The sequence below is a fragment of the Uranotaenia lowii genome, chromosome 3 (genome assembly GCF_029784155.1).
Source record: "Uranotaenia lowii strain MFRU-FL chromosome 3, ASM2978415v1, whole genome shotgun sequence".
Lineage (NCBI taxonomy): Eukaryota > Metazoa > Arthropoda > Insecta > Diptera > Culicidae > Uranotaenia > Uranotaenia lowii.
This window is the reverse complement of record NC_073693.1, coordinates 82,043,930-82,061,827: the sequence shown is the minus strand read 5'-3', so window position 1 is coordinate 82,061,827 and position 17,898 is coordinate 82,043,930. Positions and strand designations below refer to the sequence as shown.

General features: G+C 34.9%; 1 protein-coding gene across 2 annotated transcripts in view; it reads left to right on the top strand.

Moving 5' to 3' along the window:
- LOC129754749 (synaptic vesicle membrane protein VAT-1 homolog-like) overlaps positions 1–6,085 on the top strand; it is a 143,405-nt gene extending 137,320 nt beyond the window's left edge. For both annotated transcript variants that reach the window (XM_055750965.1, XM_055750964.1), the window contains exons 5-8: positions 2,983–3,128; positions 3,188–3,347; positions 3,409–3,913; positions 4,574–6,085. In XM_055750965.1, the coding sequence (XP_055606940.1) occupies positions 2,983–3,128; positions 3,188–3,347; positions 3,409–3,913; positions 4,574–4,593 (831 nt within the window). In that variant the 3' untranslated portion in view covers positions 4,594–6,085. The remainder of the gene's footprint in view (positions 1–2,982; positions 3,129–3,187; positions 3,348–3,408; positions 3,914–4,573) is intronic.
- The last annotated feature ends 11,813 nt before the right edge of the window (positions 6,086–17,898 follow it).

The following is a 17,898-nucleotide window of genomic DNA, read 5'->3' as shown; positions in this document are numbered from 1 at the left end:
CAGCACCTTCTTAAGCGACCTAAGGTAGTGAAGACAGTTGAGGAACTGAAGAAAGTATGGGTTTACTGCAAAAAATCGAATGATTCACAGGTTGTGCAGAATCTTATGGCCGGGGTTAAGGCCAAGGTGCGGGCATTTTCGTATGGGGACTGTAAATAAAATACGAATAAAATGGTCAAATGAAGTTTAATAGTTATTTTTCAATCCCTGAAAATTTGATGGAAATCAGATGAAAACTCGAATTTTGCGAATCAATTTTGTGTATGGAAATTTCATCGTGGACATCCCTTAGCTGTCGGAACTTCAATATTTTTATCCACTGGAATTTTAGAACACAACGTATAAAAAATTCGTTATTGTTCTACATGTGATTACAAGATTTAAAAGTGACTTAACAACAAATTTTTAAATGGAGAATTTGAATGAATGTTAGAATGCTATGTTTGAGGATAAGTGGTTACAAAAAATGATTAAGTTACTGTATATGGAGCTTTTAACAATCGTTTATTTTGTTAGCAGCTTTTAAAGCTTATTTTGTTTAACAACAAGTGATTTTTTTTATGTTCCCAGCAACAAATTTTACATCATGTGAAAATTCATAACATGTACCGAAGAAAAAACTTCCACATACTTTCGCACTCGTGATATTTTCAATGATGAAGTTGAAAAATGTATCTCCTTTTTGTAAAATCCTTTCATTGCGCCATATTTATTTTAATCATTTGCTCAAAAAATAAAAGTTTTTCAAACTATAGTTTAGAATTGCTTTTCCCGCTTATTATAAATTGTTTACATTTTCATTAATGTTTTCATTAATGTTAGTCTCCTGGAACATCTTGAAAAGCCGCTGTATTTGTTATGAATTTTATACACTATTCTATTTTATCATATTTTAAATACATTTAGATATACACTATTTTTTAAAAAAAAATTAAAAAAAAAGAAAACTCTCGGATTTTTAGTTACGGGTTTTCAGTCGAGTTTTGATTCAAATGAATTTCAAATTTTTGTTTGCAGAACAAGCGTTCATTTCTCATAGCTTAGCTGTTACTTAAAATAATCATGCAGTATAGATATCGCTCTATAGAAGCAAAACTTATATTTTTAGAGAAAAGGCTTATTGAAATTTTGCGGTGTGCTCCAGATCGAAGAAAAAAGATTAAAAAAAAAGCACGGGAGCTCCATGAAATCGTGCCTTTTGATTTTTTAAGCTATGCATTACAATCGAACCAAGGGGAACGACTGAATTGCAGAATCTTTCTGAAGCACATTACATAATCGGGATGTTGCTTAAAATCCCTTGAGAAAAAAAAACACATTACATAAGCATAACAAAACTACAAAAAATTGAGTAGAAATAAGTACAATAAAATTGTAAGGAAATTAGATAATTTTCATTAAAACAATTTTATGATATTTTTAAAATTCAAGGTTCGATATTGATATCAATTTTTTTTATCAGAAAGCTTGAAAATCACAGCTAGATAATTAATTGGCTAAAATTATTTTTATAAACTTTAATAATATTTAGATAGTCTTATTCCAAGATATTCAAACGTATGACTAAGTATAAAAATAAAAAAAACATTTTTGGTCAACTTTTTGTTCTACATATTCCTGTGTGCAGCGTGTAATTTCAAGTTTATATGCTGCATAATTTAGATCGATACACCACAAGCGTTTTCGGGGGACTAAAAAAGTTGTTTTGAAAGGTAAAGAAGATAGAACTCTTTAATAAGGGTGTCCTAAGCTTTGGCAAAAATCATGCAAAATCTAAAGATAAAAGTTCCATTGGCTATTGTTTTTATATAATTCATTGCTTAAAGGCGCAATTTTCTAATTTTTACATAAAAGCACTTTTTGGAGTCTTTTTTATCAGCGAATTAGGGCAGAACAAATTTCAAATCCTTCTTTCGTCACTCGGAGCTGGTACATCGCGAGGGGGGGATTAAAAGAAATTGCACGAAAGCTTGTTTGCAACCAAATTGCATACTATATCATTGCACAAAACCTATAAATCGAAAAAAAAATTATCGAAAAATTCGATAAAATCAAGAATGCAAATGGTTAAATAACTGCTATCTTCCAAAATTGGTTTTTTGGTCTAGTAATCTTTCGAACATTTTATTTGTTTTTCGAAATTTACATAATATACTTCAAACTTTATTTATTTCCCCCTTCGGGTTTTTTGGAAATTTAAAAAGGGGGGGGGAGGGGGTGTTGACAAAAGAAAACATGATATTAGTGATAAATATTAATAATTTCGTGTTTAGCAATGATCAACATCCATTCAGAAGAAAATATATCTTTTTGGACTCGAGGGATCAAGTGAACCCATAACATACATTTTGGAAAACTTTTTCAAAAAAAAGGCGAGTTTGCTATTACTTTGAAAAGATGACATCAAGAAGTTCATATTATACTCGAAATATTGACAATTTTTCGTGTGGGAAACATTTAAAAGCGCTTAAAAAAGATTTTCAAGTCACATATTGTTAGATTTTTTAAACAAAGTGCAATAACTCGAAAAATAAAAAATTTAAATTTTCTTGTTTGTTGTTTTCTTCTATTTCGCAAATTTGATAAAGAATTCGAAAAACTGCTACTTTTGAAAATCCTTCAAAAAATGTGTGCTGCGGTTTTGGTCAGGAGTGTCAAGAATTCTAATGTGTTAAAAAATCTGGGAACGAACTTCTGGTTTATGAAATTTCAACCTAGTTTTATCATTCCATTCAAAAAGTAATCATTATCCTTGAAAACAGATGTCGGCTTTCTAATGTGAACATTTTTAAAAAAGTACCGAGGCCAGAAAGCAAATGCAGAATTTCCTGTAAATCTGGGCATTGAAAAAAATCGTTTAAATCATCAAAACAAAACCAGCAGTCGCTCGTGAAAATCGTTCTATAACATACGGATGACGCTTTTATCAAGCTCTTTAGCAAGAAAACGATCTAACTTTAAACTTTTTTTTTTATTTCCCAGGGTCAAGCCATTGTCCAGTTGGCTCGCACGGTTCCGAACGTCACCATCTTCGGGGTGTGCTCCAAGTCCAAGCACGAAGCTCTGGCGGCTACCGGCTTGATCGACCATCTGATCGACCGTACCGACTACGTCAACGAAGTTAGGAAGTAAGTTTGTCTAAAGGTTTTTAAAAAAGTTGTTTCAATAAAATGGATTTTATTTTCAGGATCACAACCGAGGGTGTGGATATTGTACTGGATTGCCTGTGCGGTGAGGAATGCAACCGTGGCTACGGACTGCTGAAGCCGATGGGCAAGTATGTCCTCTACGGATCCTCCAATGTGGTCACCGGTGAGACCAAGAGCTTCTTCAGCGTCGCTCGTTCGGTAGGTTTTCCTAAATTTTTCTTAAAGTTTCGAAACTGAAAAATTTATTTTAAATTCTCAGTGGTGGCAGGTGGACAAAGTGTCCCCGATCAAGCTGTTCGACGAGAACAAGAGCTTGGCCGGTTTCAACCTGCGGCATCTGCTGTATCAGCAGGACGGATCCGAGTACATCCGTTCGACGGTCGATAAAATCTTCGGTCTGTGGAAGGATGGCAAGGTGAAGCCGGTGGTGGACAGCGCCTGGGCCCTGGAGGATGTGGCCGAAGCCATGCAGAAGATGCACGATCGCAAAAACATCGGCAAGTTGGTGCTGGATCCGGCCCTGGAACCGAAACCGAAACCGGCCACCCCGGCCAAGGCCAAGAACAAGAAGCAGGCCAGCGAGGACAAGAGCGGCAAGAAGGATAAGGACGATAAGCCGGCCGAGAATGGCGAGGAGAAGAAAGAGGACGAGGAAGCCAAAACCAATGGGGAGGAAGCCGGCGAAGCCAAGGAAAATGGTGACAGTGCTGAAGAGAAGAAGGAAGAGGCACCGGCGGCCAGCAATGGAGAAGCCACCGAAAGCGGTAAGTGGAGAAAGTTTTTCATGACAAAAATGCATAACTTGTTTGGAAGATGTTTGGGAAATTTCTGAAAATATGAAGTACGATTCAACAATTCTCGGTTTGATTGTGTATTTCAAAACTATACATTATCCAACATAGAGAAGGTTGAATAGTTTTTTTTCTGTCATATCTTATTTAACAAAAAAAGACAAGTCAACCATATTTATGTTTGATTATGTGTGCACAATCAAATATAAATATTGTTGAATTATCTTTTTTTTTGCAAAAAAAAATCTTTAAAAAGAACTGGATTATTTAAAAATGATATTTGATGACTCTAAAATTCTAGTAACCCTCAACTTATTTGTGTTAAAGATACAATTTTTAATGTTGATTAATTCATCTGAACATTTAAGACTCCAAGGTGGATAACTGTCTTGCTCTAAACATATCTCTTACAAGTACCAGCCACAAGCACAATTAAATTGTACTTCGTCTATGTTGCTAAATTCTTTCAATCCAAAATGAATTAGTTACTCTCTTTAGGGCTTAATAACGTTCGTCGTTAGGGTGGTAAGACTTCAGGCATTTCAGCAATTCGAAAAAAAAAACAAATTTGACACACTTACTTACAATTTAGACGTGATTACTAATTTCTATTTTTTCTTGTTGTATTTACAGAGAAAAAAGAATCAAGTTGAACGCCCTAAGTTGAGTGCCTCTGTTCCGCATATTCCAGCGAATCATCAGCCGCCAATTGTATCAAATAAAAGTTTAATAACAAAAATTAAAGCAAAACCATACTCACATCATCCTGGCAAAAAAGGAAAGGAAGGAACCATCAACGGCACAACAATCATTCTGTGGCATCCTGCACGCAAACACACACCCACGTCAAGTGCTCCTCAGAAAAGATTTCCGGAACTGCTTCAAGAAAATCGGCAAAACTTCAGATATTTTGTTCCATCGTTTCCATTGTTTCAAAGCGAAAAATTTCATCACTTAACTACGATAGTTTTGTTCCACACACACACTCAGTATAAGATTTAATGTAATGTCATAAAGTTTGTCTTTAAACGTGATCTCGATTCATAGCGAATGCTGCGGTTCTTAAGTTTGATTGGAACCGTTACTGGGATATATTGTAAAAGTTAATGAAGGTTAAACAAAAGTCAAACTATCTTAAACTTCTAGAATGTTGTAGTTTTCAGGATCGCTGCAGAATTTCATATGGATAGCAAAATTTTCCTCCCAACACATTGTGAAACTGAAAAAGGAAAACAAAACAGGATTGCTCCAGATTTAAACACAACATCCACAACAAAATAAAAATGTCATTAAAACCCATCACTCATCATGATCCCATTAAACAAGTTAAAACGAAAGCTAAAATTAGTTACGAAGAAACAAATCAAGCACAAGTTCACAACATTCTTTCAGTTGATAAGCGTTTTTTTAGTGATAGACCCTATTAATTTATCGTCTTGATTTCGAGGACCTTATTGAGTTAGTTAGAGAGAGAAAGAGCGCGCGAAACAAATTGAAAAAAAAGCAGAAGCAAAAATTTAAAATTTTTAACTATGTGTCATTTAATATTGTAATATTTAAATATATATACGTTTAAATCTATAATATGTATAACTAAGCAAATGAATTGATTGATTTGAATCTATTATTACAAACACACAAGAAAAAAAAAACTAGCGAACGGGGGGACCCCACACGTCTTGTTGGAGAATTTGACCCTACACTCTATTGGTTTCCTTAAAGTAAAATGTTTAATTTGTTTTTTTTTGTCTCTCGCTCGCTCGCACGCGACGAAATAGAGAAATATGAGATCGTTTACATTCTGTTAGCAGCAGCGCGGACGAACAACAGACAGACACGTGTGGGGTTTGGTAAGAGTGCGGCTTGAGCAAGAAGCGAACAAACTGTTGTTACTGCAATTTCGCAACGAGTATAAGGTAAAAAAAGAGCAAATAAACTTAGCGGAATACGGAAGGATACGGTTACGGCTAGTTTGTTGTGATTCCCGGTGGGTAATTTGTTCCTTTCGGTTTGGCGTTTGCGTTTTTTTTCTTTCTCCGGTTGCAGATGAACACCACCAGATTGAGGAGATATTTTTGTCTTTTGTATAAATTTTAATATTTTTATATTTTAATAAATTTGACAGTGGATTGATAAAAAAGTGTAGTTTTTTATGTTTATTTTTATTTCTTTCCCCCACTCCGAAATCATCCATTCATTGTTTCACCGTTTCATTGAAAAATCACATTGGAAGAAATCTGTAAAATACCTTGAAGGTTAGTTCACATCGATTCTAGGTTTAATTTTTACTTCCCTTCGAAGATAAAAAAAAGCTGTTCAAACAAAAAAGTAACATGCATAAAATAAAAAAAGAGAACAAATCAAAGACGTAAAGCATAACGAACTGTTGCTGTTGAGTTGTTCATTGTTTGTTCTTACAAAGCAAAGAGAAAAAAAGGAATAAGAGAAATTAATATTATGAACCTGTAATTTAATCACTAATAATGTTGAACTGAATAACACACATTGCAGAAAATGCTCGCACGAGTGTGTGTCTCTACATAGATGTGTGTACAAGTGAATCCCTAAAGGCACTAACGAATGACTACAGAACAAACAAACAAAAATTGCATGCTTGAAGTGTACCCTTAGCAAACTTATGAACAAAAATATCTTTCTTCGAAGAATAACTGTTCTATTCTATACCATTTAAAGTACCCCACAAAGATTCGATTGAAAAAGAATGAACAAAAAACAACACACAAAATATCAAAACAAAGCTGCTGAATTCAGACCTAAGTTACCGAAAAAAATTAGATAACCAGAAATCAAAATTTGTATCTTAATTTTTTTTTTTTTTTTTATTTTTATTTTTTTTTTTTTTTTTTTTTTTTTTTTTTTTTTTTTTTTTTGGGATTTTAAACCAGTTGGTTTATTCATCCCCAATTTGTATCTTAAATATAATCCCGAGCTATATATACAAGCATCCTCTAACTAAACAAACATATACATATACCTACATGTGCTTTTGATGTCGATATACACATACATACAAACTTAACGGATAACAATAATGATTGCTGATATGCATGCACCGGAACACAGGACTGCGATTTGGGATTGAGTGGAATTTATTTCCACTTGATGATGAGAAGACAAAACAATAGAACCAATGAGGGAGAAATCGGTTCCTCTTAAAATTTCGAAAGAAGATAGAATTTAACCAAAAATTGACGTTAACTATTCGACTGGTGTGAATGAGACTGTGTTTTACAAATGTTGAATTTTCTCTACAAGTTTGTCAACTTTTTTTTTTAAATTTATGTATGCCATCCAATTTTTCTGCTTTAAATTTTAAATTTACTAACATACTTGAAATTACAGCGTCTGATATTCAACGCATAGAGCCCAAACTGTTGACAATCCTGAGCCAACGTCTTCTTGCCAGTCAAAATTCTTGACAACTCTTCTTTTCTCGACGACTTAGCTTTTTCGGAACGAGCTTAGTTTGCTATCCAATCAAAGCCATTGCTGTAGATCTCGTTCACATCTATTCATAATTTTACTTAAAAATCTCTCTATAAGAAAAAAAAAAAACAATATGACCCGAATGGCGATTGAAGTGCACTCTGGTATCTACATTGACTTGACAAAAATCAAAATTGAAAACGCTGTCAGTAAAGAGTGTCACGATCTTCTGCAAATAAATCTCAACGAATTGAAAAAAAAAGTGGCTCCAGAGAGTAAATCCTATGAAGGGTTTCCGGATTTTAGCTAAATAAAAAAAACAACTTACAGAACGCAGACTCATTCACACAAAAATTCGCATGTCGAATGACGCAATTCATAATCTTGCTGGAAATGATCGAACTCAATTTTGTTTAGATGCTGTTCTTTGACATAGCTCAACAAGATTAAAAACAATCTTCAATCAATCACGAATGAAGTATCTCAGAACAATCACAACAAAGACAAAACTAAACCGAAGTGCAAAACTAACTTTGATTTCAGTCAAAGACACACAAACATGAAAGTATGAGGTAAGCTGATGATTGAAAATCTTCAAAGTTTTAACAGCTTTCCGCACAATGACAAATATTTAGGAATAGAAGAGCTGGAAACCGGAATGTGATAATCAAATAGACAGACAAGCTTTCCTAAAAGAAATTGCTGCTAAGCACATCTGCACGTAGTTTTTGGGAACTGAATCAGAAATGCACGAAAATTAGTAACAACCTACTCATCTTGTTCCACCGGATTTGGAAAATCTTACAATTTTGGACGAACTTTTTGTCCCTACCACCTCTCTTTTGCTGACGCAACCAAAAGAGTCTGCGCTGTAAGCTGATTGAAAAAAAAACACACATCTGCTAACAGGTTATAGATAGCGTCTTCCTAGGCATAGAAAAATCTTCTTAGAAGCTGCACAAACGGCCAATGCAAGCCAGAGGAACACACTGCCAAAGGATGCAAAAAAACATTTTCAACCGAAATGTTAGGGGAATTTAGCTGCCAGTTTGCATTTTGAATCACCTTTTCCACAAACGATCCATCATTAGAGAAAAAAGGAAGGCAGCTTGACAACAACGAAACTTATGCTGGTACTCACTAAACCACACAAACACTGAAGATGCTAATCAGGTAACCTCTTTGAGGCAGTTTTTACAAATACGAACACTTTTTGTATCGATCGATTAGATCTTTGATAAACTTTACTACTCACGCTTTGATTTTACTAAGGCACTATGCTCATCAAATATTTTCATAAAGCTCTATCACATTTTTCTCCTTCAAACATATCAGCTTCAGTTTGAAATTGCTTGAGAAAAGCAACAAAATTATGCGCAACAAAAAGATACACTGGCTTAACTCTCGAAAAAAGAGAAATTAAAATAATTCTGCAATCGTGGCTCCATAGAGTTTTAACGGTCAAACCAAAAGGAAGTTCAACAGAAAGAACTTTCCGGTGATGATCAAAACTGTTGATAAACCTATGGAAAAACGACTTATCAGCCAATCATTTATTGAAAAACAAAAACTTGCGAACCGGAAAACGAATGTACTGGGCGCGTCAGTTCAGTCACACCCAACAATGCATCAACAACCTATACAAATGTATATTCGTATAAATATAGTCACTTTGATAAAAGTATATATATGAAGTATATATATTTATAAATATTGATAAACAAAAAAAATTCTGTAAACCAACAAATGGGAAACAAAAACATAAATCAACCAACCAAAATAAGTGGAACCAACAAATCAAATCTTGAGATAAATGTACTAACATGACACACACGAACAATTGTAAATGCTTGAAAATATGTAAACTCAACCCCACATGCAAAGACAAACAAACAAACAAACAACACAAAAAAGGAAAAAAAATCAAATGGAAAGAAATCACAACACGATCTTTAAGTTTGTAGAAGAACGGACACCATCGCGGAAATGGATTAGATTAAAGCGTATGGGTATCTATGAGATGCTGGATCGAACCTGCTCTGTCTGCCGATCTGTACCACACTAAAACATTTGATTGTTAAGTAAAAGAAAAGAAAGAAAAAAAAACCAAGAAAGCCTCCAAATTTCATCCTCTGGAGTAGAGCTGCGGAGAATAAGATACAAAGAAATAAAGAAAATGATATCACATGGTGTTGTTTTTTGTCGATATTGAAAGAACGAATTCCTCACGGAAAAGAACTTCAAATTAGCTTAGCTTAGCTTAGCTTGATTGACTACTCACATCCACCTTAAATCATTGAATCCGAAATGCTTTATTATAAGCTTTGAGAAAAAAATCTCTGTTCTCTTTATGGTACCAAATTGTTCAATTGACCTTGTTTTGGAAACATATCTTGAATCAGATCATTATCATTTCTGCATTTCGAACACCATGATCGCTGGTGTGGCTCAGTAGAATGAATTCCACATCGCCAATGGTTGCTACTCCGTGATTGACCGAGGCCACCAATTTTGATCAAAGGTCAAAAGAATGGTGTCTGGGACTGACAGCACATCCACAATGCCCAAAATTGATGCTCTCTCTTTAATCATCAATAACGGCGCCGGCCACGTCCTAGTAGTCAATAGATAGTTTAGAAAGAGAGAAAGGGATGACAGAAATAATTCGTGCTTTAGGACCGAGGTTACCTCTGCATCCTAGCAAAAAACTTTGGACTGGAGATTTGGGTGAAAGGATATGATCAGGAGACACTTTTGACTAGTGTAATCGAATATTTTAACCTACTTTTTGCGGTTATAGATAGCCTTGATTTCAAAATAAACGAACTATTTGTTTGAATTTAAATGTACTCAAAAGAAAAAAATTTGGAATGTTCTTGTAGCGCCACTCGCCATTGAAAAAGCTTTTATTTTTTATTTGACTTAGGTTTCACCTGGGTTTTGTTGTTAGTCAATTTCATTCAATATTTTAGTTTTTAACACCCTCAGATATACAAAGATATAAATTCTGTGTATAAATTGAATTTACGATCAAGAATCTGAAAAACATTTTAATTTGTTTGTCACAAGTGAATCAAGAAATAAAAGTCCATTACAAGAAATCTTTCGTGTGGTTCTATTCAAGCTGTATAATAATCACAATAATAAGCCTATTAGTATTAGAAGTCTTGCCAAAATATAAAATATTTCCCAATTTACTCATTAAGAACATTGTCAGTTTCAACGCCAGGGAGATTGTTTGAGACTGAAGATTGTTTTTCGTAAAGCTCAGAACAATTCTTCAATAAAGGTCATCATACCTTACGTTAATTCGTTAAACAGATTTAAAAAATTCTCAAATGATTCATTATTTGAACCTTGCTTTCTATGTTTACTGAATAATATTGTGTCCTTTTCAACTCTACTAGTCTTTTTCCTACACAATCTTTTGATTTGACGGAAGAGCCGATTTTTTGAAACGCTAAAGACTAAACAAGCTTCACAGAATATCCCGAAATGAAACAGTCCATCATGATTGATCTAGAAATATAACAACATTGATAAATTTTTTGTGTTTAAAATACTTTGGAAAACGAAATTTGGATAACTCTCGTGAGCAAATTATTTGAAAAAAAAAAAAAAATTCTCCAATCAGTTCTATGAATAGGTATATGTATTTCAATTAACTACTGATCATCGAGCTGAAAATTAAATAAAAATATTTCTATTTAAATTATTTTAATACTTAGCTTCGTCCAATTGCTTAGAAAGATTTTGGATCCGTTAGACATCACTTGGGCTTGATATCCGTTATCGGCCCTGCTTGCTTTCACTCCTTCGTTATTTTTATCGATTGGTTCGAACCTGTTCTTCATAAACACGATTTTATGCCTTCAAAATCAAATCGACCATTTCCGTGCAAGAGGACCTGGGAGCAGAGGTGCCAGGTCGATTTGTCAAAAATCAGCATACTGCGAAGAAAAAAAATCAGGATTTTTCAGGACACCACAAAATTGGTAAAAATAAAAGGCAGTTCTTCTTAGATTGCATAACTAAAGGCGAAATATAGGTGCTGAAGACGCCTCGAATTATGCAACTGAAGCGAGAATAACCTTAGCTGGCCTGCAGTTAAAATCGAAAAACATCATATAAACGTCATTCGAATCAAATATTATCATTTGTTTTCTATTGTGCGTTATCCTTCGATCGATGGCTAGGTAGATTTCTTATTTTCGTTTTGTGCGCAAGTTCCAACTGGATTGAGTTGTCGCCTACGGTCAACGGTCAGAAATCTTGGCCTAACTATTTTCGATTATTTGAACGATGTTTTGTAATTGATTTTTTATAGCCGAATTATTTTTATATTATGAAGAGAAATCACCGTGAATTTGTTTTATGAAATTAATTTGCGGCTTTATCGGTGAGGGTTAAAGAGTTGAAATGAAAGACGGATAGAATATCAGAAGAAAATTCTAAGGTGGTGAAAAGAGCGAAGAGCATTTGAAATAGAAGCTTGACCACATACTAAATTCTTTGTCCCACACCAATTAACTGTATTGAAGAAGTAGTACCCAATAGAGAAGGCACTACGTTTTTCGATACAGTTAATTATGGATGGTTCGACCGCCATGTGAATGCACATGTGTCGAACGGACAAAAAATTTAGCATGTGGTTGCTCTGTTAAGTCTTCTATTGTGCGTTATCGTTCGATCGATGGCAAAACATCGTTCAAATAATCGAAAATAGTTAGGCCAAGATTTCTGACCGTTGACCGTAGGCGACAACTCAATCCAGTTGGAACTTGCGCACAAAACGAAAATAAGAAATCTACCTAGCCATTATCATTTGTTTAACTGGTTTAACTATTTTGTTTAAGATTTGTTTGATGTTCTCATCAAATTTAGTTATAATTGGGATATTTTTTAAAAAATCAGGACAAATCTGGACATTTTAAGGGTCATTTTTCAAAAATCAGGACAATTCAAGCGTTTTTGAAAAATCAGGACGGCCTCTCGAAAATCAGGACAAATCCTGAAAAATCAGGACACCTGACACCCCTGCCTGGGAGACACCTTCACGCTCCTTGTTTTAAACTCAAAATTAAGTAGTTTTGGTTCAAAACAGCACTTCAGTTGCAGCCCTCAACTTTGAGTAAGACTGAGCAAACGCAAAAACTAAGTTCTGACTGGCATACTCAAACCTAAGTTCGAAAGCGAGTTCCATTTTTTGAACTTTCTTTATGCCTTTATTCGTAGCTACCCAAAATGCAGTTCTCGCAGCCGAACTCCCTAAGTGCTTTCAGTTCAACACACGCGAGGAGGGTTCAATTTTTAGTTCATTAGATCGATCTCAGTTTTGCTCCTTCGCCGAAGGAAAAATGGGATTAGTTTGAGTTCGCAGTTCGAACTTCCTTTTGAACCATCGCAAGGAGGAAAAAAGGAACTCAACTTTAGTTCATACAATCGAACTACGATATGACCACGGTCAAACAGCACTTCAGTGGCAGCCCTCAGCTTTGAGTTTGATTGGGCAATAGCGAAACTAAGTTCTGACAAGCATACTCAAAACTAAGTTCAAAAGCGAGTACCATTTTTTGAACCGTTTTTTATGCCCTTGTTCGTAGCTACCTGAAATGCGGCTCGGCAAAAATGGCACGAAAGGGATTAGTTTTGAGTTCGCAGTTCGAACTCCATTTTGAACAATCGCGAGGAGGAAAAAGGGTACTTAACTTTAAGTTCATAGAATCGAACTATGTTTTGAACCTCGGTCGTACTTAATTTTGAGTTTAAAAAAAGGAGCGTTTTAAGTACAATTGCAAGCAATTCACGCCATGTCACTGTCACAGTTTTGAAGTTTTCATCTCCGGAAAGCAATCCCGGAACTCAATGATTAGGTTTTGATTTCAAATCGGCTTAATTACATTCCAATGCAGGAACCTCATCAGATCCGGTAGTTTAGTGTCCCCACAAATCGATTCTAACAAAACTTTTGAGAAAAATTTCACCGGAGCAACAATTTTTCCAAACTTCACCGTTCAAGCACATGCCTACTCCTCCTGAAAGAACGAATTCCTCACGGAAAAGAACTTCAAATTAAGTCCAAAAAGTTTGATCGTCATGAAGGGCACGCATGGTGGATCGCAGTTAATCAACCATTTTTGGTCATAATAACTCAACGATGAAACGTTGAATTTAATCATATGTTTTACCGCGTAGATTCAAATTCGAACGTTTTAATAATAACGACATGAACAAGTTTTTTACATTAGGATGTCTATTTTTCGACCCGGGGGATCTAAGCAAGCCTTGGTGGAGTGCGGTCGTGTTTTTTCGCTCGTGTCGATTTTCCTTGCGTTTAAAGAAATTTATCGGAAAAATTGAATTCAAATGGATAATTAAGGATTATTTCTGGGGTTTTTTTTAAACAAAGTGAATTTAACCATATCAGGAGTTGAGCCTGGGTCGTGGACGGTCGTTTTTTTTTTTCTCTAGTTCTCCCGCCTAGTCGTCGCGTTCCTGGTTGTTCGTTGGAATTGGGTTGTGCTGTGTTTCCTTGTGTTTTGAAAATACGAAAATTTTCTGAATCATTTGAAGTGACCCAGTTTTGGTTCAATGAAAAGGAAATGGCCTTTGGAAGAAAATAATTAACAGAAACTGTTGCGGTCGGTGATTGTATTTGGCGGAGTCAAAAAGTGAACAGGGCGGCAGTGGTTCTTTGATGTGTTTAAAAGAGTGTTAGCTTAGCATTGCCCTTGAAGGAATATTTTGGTGTGAAGTATTTGAAAATTTAAGAAATTATGTTTTAAAAATGGCACCTGGAAATTTTCTTGTGATGCCGTATATGTGTATGGGTTTTGAATTAGGAAAGAAGAGAAATTGTGAAATCGGAGAAGGAAGTATGGTTGCTGTGATGTGTTTCTGGTTGGATTCTGTTTTAATAGAATGGTTCACTTTCATCAATCGGACAACTACAAGGACGGCATACGGATTTTCTTATTTATGCTGACACTACCAAATTAAAGCTAAGTAGAGTAGAACCGTTTTCATTAGTTCATCTTGGAAGATGAACTATGTGTTTTTAATGTGGTTTAGATAAAAATATTTAATAATTATTTTTTATAGTTTTCTAGAGCTCCGTAGAATGGACACCCTCAACACTTGCCTTTTGTGTGACTATCCATCTGTCTTGCTATGTTTTGAGCCGGTCTACTTTTATTTTTCGTATAGCCAATAGATCTTGTGTGGCGTTTCATTCCGCTTTCTGCTTTATTTTATACTCACGTTTCACATTATGTGAAACGCAGATCCCGGCAACGATATACAATTCGTGTGGAGCAAATCCCTCAGATTTAGGCTTTTTTTGTCAGACTTAAGCTTTCATCTCGTATGCTATCAAGGCAAAATAGCTTAAAACTGGGGAAAAAAGCTTAAAACGAGATTCACTAACTCTTAGTTAGAAGATGTCACAGATGTCAGATGATCACACGATGCATAGATAAATCCTAATGGAATTCATACCGTCGATAAAAAAATTGAATTTTGAATGTATACATATATTACTCATTGACATTTTCATAGGTTTTCTTTTTTAACACCACTTTTAACACACAGCTGAACAACGTGACACTTGAATTTACATAATTTTCCGACCTTTTATTAATCTGATAATTCTGGTAGATGCCAACCGAATTGTTTAAATATGTTTATCTACTGGAAAAATAACGCACAGCTAATGATATTATGTATTGCGCGCAACGCACGATGAAACAACGTTATGAAATCTAAACATAAATAATAGTTTAAAGAATTTCGCTTTTGATATTTTAAGTATGTCATAATGTATATGTATTCCTTTTGGCGCTGAAATCTTTTAGGATGGAAAAATCCATTGAGATTTCGGTGCTGTATTAATAATTTCTCTGCTTTTTCAAATCGTTTCAAAAGCGGGCAATGGCGCTATAACCATGGTCGATGACCTGAGATGAAGGTACAGGGATCCATAACTAAACTGTGTATAATGGTTAAAGAAATTTCTTTAATTATTATATTGTTAAATTGTGGACTCCATGTAGAAAAACCTCATTTCCATCCTCTGAAGGAAGAATCGCAAGGCCCAACACCAAGGAGCATAGAAATATCTTAGCATCTATGCTCCCAACGAATAAATATCAAATGATCATGGGAACGTATGGTACTGTTGTCCACGTTTCTTCCTCCCCTGGTTCCAGTTGTCTCTGCGTCCAATACTGCACAGTGGGCCCGGCCTTGATAAGATGAATAGTAAATGTACTTTTACTACTCACCGGGATGCTGACAAGATCTGGCTGTGTACGTATCATAAGCATAAGCATAAGCATAAGCATAAGCATTAGGATGTCTATTTTTCGACCCGCAAAAACAAGTTACAAAACTATCGGTTGATTAGTTGGATATTTCTTTTTTAAACAAAAAGTGGGAGAAACATATGAAATATTTAATTGAATCATCTTTCCTATAGCAAAGCAACAGTTCTCTGCGACAGTTTTTGGGAAACATTTTTTAAGGCACTAATTTTAAATTTAAGAAAACGTTTTTTCGTCGTCAATGATGTTGGCAACACTACTTTTGAGTGCCAGTGAACACATTTCGGCGAATAACTCACGAAGGCAGTGGTGCCAAGTATACTAACTTCCCGATATTTTACCTACTTTGAAAAATCCATTTTATCTTAATTGATGTTCTGATTTCAGGGATTTTTGAGAAAACCAACTCTAGCGATTAAAATATACACGAGTGAAAATCTACGAGGCTGTTTCACTGTTTTGGTCCGCCTGGAATCCCCACCTGTGAAATAACACAAAAATCTTACAAAAAAGTATGCAAAACGTGGTCAGTAAGTTATCGAGGCCATTAATGGTTATTTTAACTTAACTGCAAATGTTATCAAAACAACTTTAAAATTTTTATTTCACAGAATATGTTGTCCAGGCCCAGGTCAGGCAAATAGAAATTTGCTGCAGCATTTTTTTACTTTTCGGCAAAAAACTGTGCACTTTTTGAAAAGAAGCGTAATCGTTATGATAAAAACTCGTGCCGGAATCAAACAAAATCAACAAAACTATTGTTTTATTGATAAAGCAAGCTCATATGTCAATCAATCCCTTTTAAAAAATTTGTACTTATCGTGGATATGCCCGCTATGGATGAACTTGGAAATACTATAATGGTAAAAAACAGTTAATTTCAAATCAAAAGGTTTGGAAAATAAAGGTGTGCAATTTTCATACCTTTTTTCCATTTCTTGCGCACAAGGCATAACTTGCATATTGTTTGGCAATGCTGCTCATGAATAATCGCCAGGAAAGTGAGTGGTTCGGGAGAGAGCGGGAGAGCGGAGTTCATCAATCAATTGTGCCGAATGTAAACATAGCATCATTTCGACAGGACCTATATTATAAATGTATTTCTATTTAGTTCCGTTGTTTTGAGCAAAAGCGAAATAATTTTCTCGCAGTTTTTGACCTAACGAATAAGATTATTTCACTGATATTTTGTTTCATATTGATTCACGAACAAAACAATAGATCACCTTTAAATCCTCTTTAATCAATTTTAAAACTCGTTTTTACTTAAATTTGTTGACCTGGGGCGAACAGAGCACTATCAATCTTGGCAAGATGAGCGTTTTCTGCCGTATAATCTATAAGCGAATTCAACTCGATGAAGTCAACTGAATAATAGAGCTACAGCTTGACTTGTTTCATCTGTCGATTTGGCCTACTGGTAAGGTGTCGGAGAGGTAATCAGTAGACTCGAGTTCGATTCCTGTTCGAGGGGATTTTTTTTTCACATACCATTCATGATTGATTTTTTTTTAATGTTACATTATACGGCTAGTAGCATCATCCGTCAAACAAAACACCAGAAACATAATGTATGAGCATGTGTTAATTGTTTGAATTCTACAAACAGACCTAGATTATTTTGATATTGCTTTGTTTGATCTACGCCTCACTGTTTGATGCAAAATGCATCGATCATGAATGATAAATAAATAAAAAAAAACACCTTGACCAGGAATCGAACTCGAGTCTTCTGATTACCTCTCCGACACCTTACCAATAGGCCAAATCGACAGATGAAACAAGTCAAGCTGTAGCTCTATTATTCAGTTGATTTCATCGAGTCTAATTCGCTGCTAGATTCCCCGGCAGAAAACGCTGGGGTTCTCATTATGTTCCTACAGTGACTGGTTTTCAGCTTGTGGCAAAAATTTTAAAATGCATTTTTAAACGTTTTTATCTACTCTTTAAGTTTCATCCAATTAGGCAATAGTCTATTTGAGTGTCTTAACACAACAATGATGTAATTCACATATTATAGCTGTTCTCTATGGTTAAATAAGCGTATTCCTTAAGGGGGCCATTATGCCCTTATCTTCCCTATTCATTATGAACACGACTTTTGTTTATTAAATTTGTTTTGAAATTCCTTCAAAATTTGTATTTTGCTTTTTTTAAATTTCAGTTATCGATGATATTACTATGGTATTC